General features: G+C 40.7%; 1 protein-coding gene across 1 annotated transcript in view; it reads right to left on the bottom strand.

The window, feature by feature from the left end:
• The window catches only part of nphs1 (NPHS1 adhesion molecule, nephrin), a 114588-nt gene that overhangs the window by 36352 nt on the left and 67535 nt on the right, over window positions 1-10701 (bottom strand). The window contains exons 10-13 of the mRNA XM_063016447.1: window positions 6551-6708; window positions 1209-1350; window positions 887-1011; window positions 103-271 (exon numbers count right to left, since the gene is read on the bottom strand). Coding sequence (XP_062872517.1) covers window positions 103-271; window positions 887-1011; window positions 1209-1350; window positions 6551-6708 — 594 coding nt within the window. The remainder of the gene's footprint in view (window positions 1-102; window positions 272-886; window positions 1012-1208; window positions 1351-6550; window positions 6709-10701) is intronic.

Here is a 10701-nt window from a genome sequence, read left to right as displayed (position 1 = left end):
GAGTTAGACCTAGTGTTAGGATTTAGTTATGACTAGAGTTATAATATGGTTGAGCTAGAGTACAGTTAGGCTTGGGATAGGGTTTAGGAATAATGGACTCACACTGAACGCGGAGTTTGGTCTCGGCTGATCGAACCTTCTTGGCCTCGTTGGTGGCATCACAGCGGTACGTTGCTAAATTATCGCTGGGTTGGAGTTTAAAAACGTACTCCCGTGACACGCCACGCTCAGACTGGATGAGTTTAGATGGGACCTGCAGTACTTTACCATTCTACACACACACACACACACACACACACACACACACAGGTTGATCTCTGGTGACTGTGAAGGCCACAATGTCTGATCTATCATTCTCATATGAAGCAAACCATTTAGTGGGGTCACATGTGTATAGGTGCCTGTCACCCTGGAAGAAACCAATCATGTCAGGATAGAAATGTTGGAAATGCCCTGTTATGCCGATCATGTGATCAGTCAGAATGATTTTGTATTATTTTGTAATGACAAATACTGTTGGGGTGGAAGCAGCTGTTGTTGGTGCCTTTTTGCTGGACGATTGGGACTAAAACCAAGTCATGAATCCATTGAGGTGTCTGTGAATTGTCTGGATGTTCTATCAACCTGTCTGGGCATCTAACAGGCACAACAGGCTATATCTGATAGGAGGAAGTTTCCTGGGTTTCTCTTTTCGGCTTCAGTTTGTCTGACCTCTGCCGGCTGTCCGAGGAGCCTGCACGGGGTGGGGAGTTGGATGGTGTCTACTCAAATGTAGTGTCTGTAAACTTTTGACCACAACTGTACTGTACTTTAACTTTATAAAACAGCTGGTTAAGGTTTAAACAAGGTACGTGTATCTGATAAACTGGCTCCTGACTATACACACCTTCAGCCAGGTGAGTTTGCCTGTAGGGTTTCCTCCACTGGAGAAGCAGACCAGCCGAATGGTGGTGCCCGACTGGAGCAGAGTTCCTTCAGCCGGGGCGTCTAACCAGACTTTCTGAGGGGGATCTAACACAGAGATGGAGACAGCGAGAGACCTTCATAATGACAAGCCTACTCCGCAGAGTGACAGTGGCAACGTTATGAAACTAATTACTGTAATTAACCGTCACACAGTGATTGACTTTCTGTAATAAATGTAATTACAGCGGGAAGTGGAACTGACATGCTTATTATAAGGTGGCAGCGTCGGCATTCACACTCACAGTAGACGTTGAGAGTTGAGGTTTGGACGCTGGAGAAACGGGTTCCTCTATTGAAGGCCTCGCAGGTGAGCGGGAGTCCGTTTTCCTCTCTGGATACGACGTGGGTCAGGTTGGACATGGTCATCATCCCACCGTTCACACCCTTAAACACAAAATGTCTTGATAACACTGATTAGACTGATGATAAGATGATATAAGGGTGGCGTGCTGGTCTTCTTTTAGAGCTTTATTATTTATTTTTAGCCTTTATTCTTGCTCGGAAGAAAACTACGACCTCCAACGAGGATTCTCATTCTAGTTTCTTCAAACTCTAATGCAAAATGTTTGATGGAACTCCAGAGGTCCACTTTAGAGTACACCAAGAGGACAACTGGTCATCTGTACAAAGCCTCGACTGTTCTTTAATTAGATATGGTAACAGACTAAACCATGTGTGGAATAAAATGTTGTGTCTGTGTGTTGTGTGTGTGTGTGTCTATTTATGTTGTGTATGGGTGTGTTGTGTATATGGGTGTGTATGTGTGCTGTGTGTGTGTGTGTGTAATGTGTATAGGTGTGTCAGTGTGTGTGTTGTGTGTCTGCATTGTGTAAGTGTTGTGTATATGGGTGTGTATGTGTGCATGTGTGTTGTGTGTGGCTGTGTGTGTTATGTATGTAGGTGTCAGTGTGTGTGTGTGTGTGTCTATTTATGTTGTGTATGTGTGTGTGGCTGTATGTGTTATGTGTGTAGGTGTTTGTGTGTGTGTGTGTGTGTGTGTGTATGTGTGTCTGCATTGTGTATGTGTGTGTTGTGTATATGGGTGTGTATGTGTGCATGTGTGTGGCTGTGTGTGTTATGTGTATAGGTGTGTAAGTGTGCATGTGTGTTGTATGGGTGTGTGTGTGTTTGTTGTGTGTGTCTGTATGTGTGTTGTGTGTGTTATGCCTGCAGGTGTGCCAGTGTGTGTGTTGTATGTGTGTGTCTGTATGTGTTGTGTGTGTAGATGTGTCAGTCTGTGTATGTGTGTGTGTGTTATGTGTATAGGTGTGTAAGTGTGTGTATGTGTGTTGTGTGTGTGGCTGTATGTGTTATGTGTGTAGGTGTTTTTTGTGTGTCTGCATTGTGTATGTGTGTGTTATGTATATGGGTGTGTATGTGTGTTACTGTGTGTGTTATGTGTATAGGTGTGTAAGTGTGTGTGTTGTATGGATGTGTGTCTGTGTTTGTTGTGTGTGTGTGTGTGTCTGTATGTGTGTTATGTATGCAGGTGTGTCAGTGTGTCTGTTGTGTGTGTGTGTCTGTATGTGTTGTGTGTGTAGGTGTGTCAGTCTGTGTGTGTCTGTGTGTGTGTGTCTGTATGTGTTGTGTGTGTAGGTGTGTCAGTCTGTGTGTGTGTGTTATGTGTATAGGTGTGTAAGTGTGCATGTGTGTTGTGTGTGTGGCTGTGTGTGTTATGCATGTAGGTCTGTCAGTGTGTGGGTTATGTGTATGTGTGTCTGTATGTGTTGTGTGTGTAGGTGTGTCAGTCTGGAACTGTGTGTGTGTAAGTGTGTGTGTTGTGTATATGGGTGTGTATGTGTGTTGTGTGTGTGGCTGTGTGTGTTATGTATGTAGGTCTGTCAGTGTGTGGGTTATGTGTATGTGTGTCTGTGTTTGTTGTGTGTGTGTGTGTGTCTGTATGTGTTGTGTGTGTAGGTGTGTCAGTCTGGAACTGTGTGTGTGTAAGTGTGTGTGTTGTGTATATGGGTGTGTATGTGTGCATGTGTGTTGTGTGTGTGGCTGTGTGTGTTATGTATGTAGGTGTGAGGCATTCTAAGGAAGTCTACACGGAGCATGAAACAGATACCAGAACATTATCATTCTGCTTTATCCCCACATTTCACCAAAATAGTCAAATATGAGCACTCAGGCACACCAGAGCTGGCGGCCACATGAAGAACGTTTGGCTGTTGTTCATACAGGGTGGGAAGCCGGAGAAGAACCTCATAACTGATGCAATTATGACCTCTGCTTGCTGAGTGATGGCGCCTGCACAGAGTCAAGGAATAATGCATTAATCAGGTGTGGATCTCCGTTCACAAAGCTGATCTGCATATGAACTCGCCTCGTGCAGGTGAAAAGATGCAGTCGGCTACTGCACACGTGTCTCGCTCTCCTCAATCAGCAGTAGGGATAATCATCAGTAGAGAGGAAGCGTAATGCAATCGGGTAATTGGATACGACTAGATTGTGAGGAAAGTTGGAAATATTAAAGTTCCTCTGTCCATGAATATCACAAACAAGACTGGAAACAAGACACACCCTTGACCTTTGAGTCTTTGATTTAATGCAGGGGATGCAAGCTAATCTTACTGCTCTGTCTCTGTCTCTCCCCCTTCTCACACACAAAAGTTAAACTTAGTAATAGCTTAGGGAGGGTCCTTTCCGGTTTTAGAATGACAACCCCACATGTCCAAAGAACACGTCCACATGTCTCTAGAGAAACGTTTTTAGTGTGAAAGTACTTGACTGACATGCACAGCACACTGAACTCTGTCAGTGCTTGACCTCACTAATTCTCTGGACGCAAATAATTCCTGCAGTCATGTTTCAAAATGACTGTATAAAAGTGTAGAGACTGTATAAAAAACCTGTATTAACAGACGCTTTGCATGTATGTTGACACACATTCAGTCACATTTCTTAAATGTAAATGATACATAATTTTGTTATATTAAATTTAACAAAATGTTTATTATATTATATATAAATTATATAAATTATATATAAATAAAATAGCTCTTTAATAAACATTGTATTCAGTAATTTTTTGATGAAAGGGTTCCAACGCTAAGCTGAGCACTTTGTGTATTTGATTTTCAATGTAAAATGTACTATTAGCAGTAGCTTTAAATTAATAATGCACTTTTTACCAGCAAATAAATAAATAAAGCCTGATGAGATGAGTTCATTTGCACGAGGTCTTTGTTGCGAGTAGGTGAAGGCAGCCTCAGCCTCACCTTCGCAACCCTCCAGCAAACGCTTAATTACTGTCAAGTGAAGAGTAAACATGTCACAAAGCAACATGGGCTAGCGACGAAAACACCGTCCGCGAACCAGCATGATGCAAAAAGGTCATTTTTAAAAATTATTTTGTGATGTGATCAAGTGTCATTAAATAACGACGGGAGGATGCAAATGAAAGCATAAAAAAATTAAATGGAAAATTCATCAAAATAAATAAAGTCTAGAGAGGCACGCGGTCGCCCGAACTGCCTTTTATTCACTTAAATTTTATTCAAATCAATCCTTTCTTTCAAATAGATAAAGAAAGAAATTAAGAAGGAAAAAGTCGTCACCAGGCTGAAATCTCAGTGAAAATGAAACGGCAGCAAAGAGGATCCAAACCGAGGACCGAATCATTGGAGCGTAGCCGGGGTCAACGTGTTTTGGCTTTATTTTGTACTATAATAGCGTATTTAGTTTTAATCAAACACTCCACTATAAAGAGCGGTTTATTCTGAGCGCTCGAGTCCCCACAGGAATTTAATTCCACAGTGTTTCACCGTCTCAGATTTATCAGGCTCTTAAAAAGCTCAGAGTCGCACTTCAAAAGGAGCAAAGTGATTTATAATTCGAGTAAATGAATCAGAGACGAATGGAAGCGTCGAGGCTGTGAACGCTTCAGTGTTCAAAACATTCACACTGATGCACGGCTGAATAGCAACAGGCTTCTAAAGAAGGTTTTATTAACACATAGAATGAACGTTTTATTCATCAGGGATGGACTTTATAAGGGTCAGATTTAAACTTTAGGAGGGGGAAGGACACGCCTTTCTACATCAGCTGATTTCTAAAGGTTTAAAGGGAAAATCTGCTGAAGCCTTTCCAGTTAGAATCAAATAAAGAGGAAAACACTTTGCAATAAAATGATTTAAAGAAGTCATGTATAAAACATTATATACTGCACATTATTTAGCGACGTCTTTATATGCTTATAATTACAGTTGCACAGTTATTTATTCTCTTATCTTTATTATTTTTTTTATTATCAATATTATTAATTATTATAGTCTGTCTGTCTGTCTGTCTGCCTGTCTGTCTGTCTGTCTGTCTAACTATCTGTCTGTCCGTCCGTCTATCTATCTATCTATCTATCTATCTGCCTGTCTGTCTGTCTGTCTGTCTGTCTGTCTGTCTGTCTAACTATCTGTCTGTCTATCTATCCATCTATCTGTCTGTCTGTCTGTCCGTCCAGACAGACAGACACCATCCAGACACACACATTCATACATCCATCCGTCCATCCATCCGTCCATCCATCTGTCTATCTATCTACAGATTGCAGGTTGCCAGTCCATCACAGGACACACACACACACACATTCATACTTGGGGTAATTTTTATAGCTCTACTTTTCCTCACTGCATGTATTTGTACTGTGTGAGGAAACCGGAGCACCCAGAGGTAACCCACACAGACATGGGGAAAACATGCAAACTCCACACAGAAATCGAACCTGATATAACCGAATCATCTATCTATAAAAATTACGATAATAGTAACTATGGTGGTGCAGTGGGTAGCACTGTCGCCTCTCAGCTAGAAGGTCCTGGGTTCGATTCCCAGGTGGAACGGTCTGGGTCCTTTTTGTGTGGAGTTTGCATGTTCTCTTTGTGTCTGTGTGGGTTTCCACCGGGCGCTTCGGTTTCCCCCCACAAGTCAAAAGACATGCAGTCAGGTTCATTAGAGTTGCTCTGAAGTGTGTGAGTGTGTGTGTGTGTTCGTTGATGAACTGGCGACTGGACTTTAACTGTTTACTGCTTTTCAGGGTGGCACGGTAGCTCAGTGGGTAGCACTGTCGCCTCACAGCAAGAAGGTCCTGGGTTCGATCCCCAGGTGGGGCAGTCTGGGTCCTTTCTGTGTGGAGTTTGCATGTTCTCCCCATGTTTGCGTGGGTTTCCTTCCACAGTCCAAAAACAAGCAGTTAGGTTTATTAGAGCCACTAGAATTTGCCCTAAGTGTGTGACAAACTGTTTACTGCCTTTCATCCAATAAATCAGACCCACTGCAGCCCTGACCAGGATAAACAGCGCTAAAAGAGAATATTTAATATTCTGTGTCCACACCATTTCCTTTTAATTTCTTTTTTTTTTAATCTGTGTGTAATTGTGGCTTCCTAACGACTAACAGCTGATATTGACTTATTTACTACGATCCACTATGTATAATGCATCACCTTCCCACTGCGTTCAGTCAATAACAGAACTGTTCTCACTTCACTGATGACTGATGGAATTCTACAGGAATATAATTTATGTACTGAGAACCTTAAACACGTTCCTGGTAGTCGACTCAGACTCAGAAATGCCAGGACTTTTACCTCGGTGATGGTGGTGACGGTGTTGTTGAGCTCCTTGAAGCCGAGCCACCAGCGGATGTGGACGGGTGGATTACTGGAGCTCGTGAAGCAGCACAGATTCACCTGCGTTCCTTCCACAGCCTCCGACGATCCCACCAGCTCCACTTTAAACGGCTCGACTGATAAACCCGGAAAGTTAAAGAAAACACAAAATAGCAAAGGTTAGCATTGTTTTTTTTTACTAACATTTCTGTACACGTTTGGATGTTTTAGGCTAATTGAGTTTTTCAAATGGATTAGTGTTGGCTCATACTAAGGAAACAAAAATAAATAAATAAATAAATAAATGAATAAAAAGTGCAGCATCTTTAGCCTAGGTCAGGGTTAATGGCTTCTTAAAAAATAAATAAGAAAGAAAGAAAGAGAGAGAGAGAGAGAGAGAGAGAGAGAGAGAGAGAGAGAGAGAGAGGTTAATGGCTTCTTAAAAAATAAATAAATAAATAAACATCTAAAGAACTGTAGAATCTTTAGCCTAGGTCAGGCTTAATGGCTTTTTTAAAAAATAAATAAATAAAAATAAATAAATAAACAAAGAACTGCGGCATTGTTTGCGTAGGTCAGGGTTAATGGCTTCTTAAAATAAATAAGTAAGTAAATAAATAAATAAATAAATAAATAATAATAGTCCTGTGTCGACCATTTCGTCCATACTTCAAACATAGTTCCTGAGCGCCTGGCTGGATTAACGCACACTCCTCGGCTGCCGTTAGGATAATTTATTTTTGTTTTGTTTGTGTAGACAAAAGATGATGACTTATTTTTACATCAGAATTTTATGAGTTGATAGTGAAGTGCGTGGTCAAAACAGTGTGTTTCTACAAACACCCAGATCTTCCACCATGAGTACCTTTACACCCCCCCCCCCCCCCCCCACACACGTTTATGCCCTTCGCCCCTACACGTCACAACGCAACCGTATGACGCGGCACCAGGTGACATTACATGTGCTAAACATTATTATAATTCAAATAATTCAAAACAATTATCCATTACCATACCTCCAGATAAAAATATGAACAAGGCTAAAATGGCTGTAACAAGTCCAGTTCCAACATTAATTTTTAAAAATCTTTTGGAAGAATTAATGTGTAAAGTTTAATTTCATTATCTGAATTCAGGCGGTGTGTCAGATTCATCCTAATGTATATGTATTATATATGCACTACATGATGCCAAAACCATGGGCGTAAATATAAAAGCCCTCACCCTTCTGTGAAGGCATTACATAGGACTTTGAAATCTGTCTGTGGGAATCTGTGCCCATTTAGTAAAAAAAAAAAAAAAAAAAAAAAAAGCATTTAAGAAGTCAGGTATTGACATTGAACAAGGGAGCCAAGCTAACAAACAACAAACAACAAACATTCCAATTCTTCTACACCAAACCCATCAAATCAAATCTTTATAGACCTTGCTTTGGGCACAAACTGCTTCCACTAGTCTCTTGATGCATGCTCAATAATCCAGGCACACAAATCCACAAAGTTGAATCAGTTCATCTGGACACAAGTTTGTTGTAGAGAAACGTTTCGTCACTCATCCAAGTGACTTCTTCAGTCTGAGCTGGTGGTGAAAACCCCGATCTTATATGCAGCTGATTTGCATAACGATAAAACCGGTGATCAGGCCCATATGCAAATCACAATGAGCATTAATTACAATGGCCATGTGTGCCTTTCACATATGATTGGGGTATAGCTCCTATTACAGCATTGTAAGATGGTGAGGGATGTACTCTCAGACCCCCCGACGGTTCAGGGATGGTCGTTCCCTCTTCACATAGATGGCCTCTTTGACTCCCCATTCAAATCAGCGCTCCAGGATCTGCACATCGTCATCATTAAATAAGTGGCCGCTGGCTTGCAGGTCAGTGTAAACCGCGGAGTCCTGGCCAGAAGAGATTGATCTTCTATGTTGGGCCATCCGTTTCACCAGTGGCTATTTAGTTTCCCCGATGTACAGGCAATCCTCCCGGCATCTAACAGCATACACTACGTTACTCTATTTGTGTCGAGGGACCCGGTCCTTAGGGTGAACTAGTTTCTGGCATAGCGTGTTTTGGGGTTTGAAAGCAACTGAAACACGGTGTTTGGATAATATCCGTCTCAATGTTCGTTTCCACTAAATTGGAAGCTTATTGTTTCTTTTATATGATTCACTTTATTCACCCGTTCACATTAGGTGCAGCCGAAACAGCTGAAGTCTATAAATTTGAAGGGTGTGTGTATATACATTTGTCCATACACAGTAAATGTGAAGACTTCTGGCCCACAGTTTATGAGGATTTGTTCAAATCGACAAACTTAAAAGTGTGAATTAAAGATGTTTTACAGGTCACGATCTTTAACTGGACCTTTAACTGGACCTCAGATTTTTTTGTACTCCTTTGTATGCTCAGCTTTTATTTATTTATTTTTTACAAGTTTTCCGTTAGCTGTAAACCACAGTCATTTACTCCGCTAATTGATTCCCCCCCCCCCCCCCCAACACCTCACTTGCAACTTCATACGCTCTTATAAATCAGAGTGCTCCAATTAAAGTCTTCGCTAATTAAAAGTGGCTGTGAATACGACCCGGACGCTGGTGTCTGCTGCGAGATTTCCTCCTTCTTTCACTTCAAATTTAATGAGATATTTTAAAAGCCACGATAAAACAATGTCACGTTTAACATTCACACCGTGTCTGAGATTATCCCTCGACGACTGTGTGATACACCGATCAGCCATAACATTAAAACCACCTCCTTGTTTCTACACTCACTGTCCATTTTATCAGCTCCACCTACCATACAGAAGCACTTTGTAGTCCTACAATTACTGACTGTAGTCCATCTGTTTCTCTGCATGCTTGTAATCCTTTCCACACTGACATCAGTGTAATTCAGTAACTTTCAGTAAGTTTGTAGCTGAAACGACGTTTTCTTCTGCTGTTTGTTGAGACCTTTTGGTTCTTTTTAGGTGACAAATATTCTGAAGGGCTACAAGTCTGGCTGTGTCGAGTTAATTGGAATCCATATTTTCTTCAATAAAGAAAATGATCGTGTAATAAATGTATTTTAGTGACTTTCTTCTTAACTGAAACTATGTTTTCTTCTGCTGTTTGTTGAGACCTTTAGACTACAACACTTTGTTCGACGGGTTCTTATAAGGTGACTGCTGGATGTGTCTAGTTAATTGGAATCCACTTTTTTTCTATATTAAAGGAAATGATCATTAAAGAAATGCATTTTGTGTTTACTCACTTCCCTTTGTCTTATATTTAATTTAGTTTTACTTTTTTACTGTCTGAATTATGTTTGAGAATATGCAAAAACAGAAGAAGTATGTAGCTTTATTATGGCATTATAACTAGTATTATTCTGTAAGTGAGTACTGGTGTGCACAGGTTACCTTAGTTAACATAATATATCATGACAGATCAGAGTGTGTGTTGATGTGTGTGATCCTAAACAGGATATTCTGTCTTTGTTTGGGCTTTATGTCAAAGTGAAGTTATGATAAAGTACATCATAATCGCCTCACCACTGAGGCACAGGGTGTTTAACTGAGATAGAACAATAATGTGGCTAAAAATTATGTAAATGGATGGATGATAATAGATGGATGGATGATAATGGACGGATAGATGGATGATAATGGAGGGATGGATGATAATAGATGGATGGATGATAATGGAGGGATGGATGGTAATAGATGGATGGATGATAATAGATGGATGGATAATAATAGATGGATGGAGGGATGGATGATAATAGGTAGATGGATGGATGGATGGAGGGATGGATGATAGATGGATGGATGGATGAGATGGATGGATGATAATGGAGGGATGGATGGTAATAGATGGATGGATGATAATAGATGGATGGATAATAATAGATGGATGGAGGGATGGATGATAATAGGTAGATGGATGGATGGATGGAGGGATGGATGATAGATGGATGGATGGATGAGATGGATGGATGATAATAGATGGATGGATGATAATAGAGGGATGATAATAGATGGATGATAATAGATGAATGGATGGATGGATGAGATGGATGGATGATAATAGATGGATGGATGATAATAGATGGATGGATGATAATAGAGGGATGATAATAGATGGAT

This window comes from Trichomycterus rosablanca, chromosome 20, assembly GCF_030014385.1.
Source record: "Trichomycterus rosablanca isolate fTriRos1 chromosome 20, fTriRos1.hap1, whole genome shotgun sequence".
NCBI classification, from domain to species: domain Eukaryota; kingdom Metazoa; phylum Chordata; class Actinopteri; order Siluriformes; family Trichomycteridae; genus Trichomycterus; species Trichomycterus rosablanca.
Note: the sequence above shows the minus strand (reverse complement) of the source record. Positions and strands in the feature narration are given on the sequence as shown.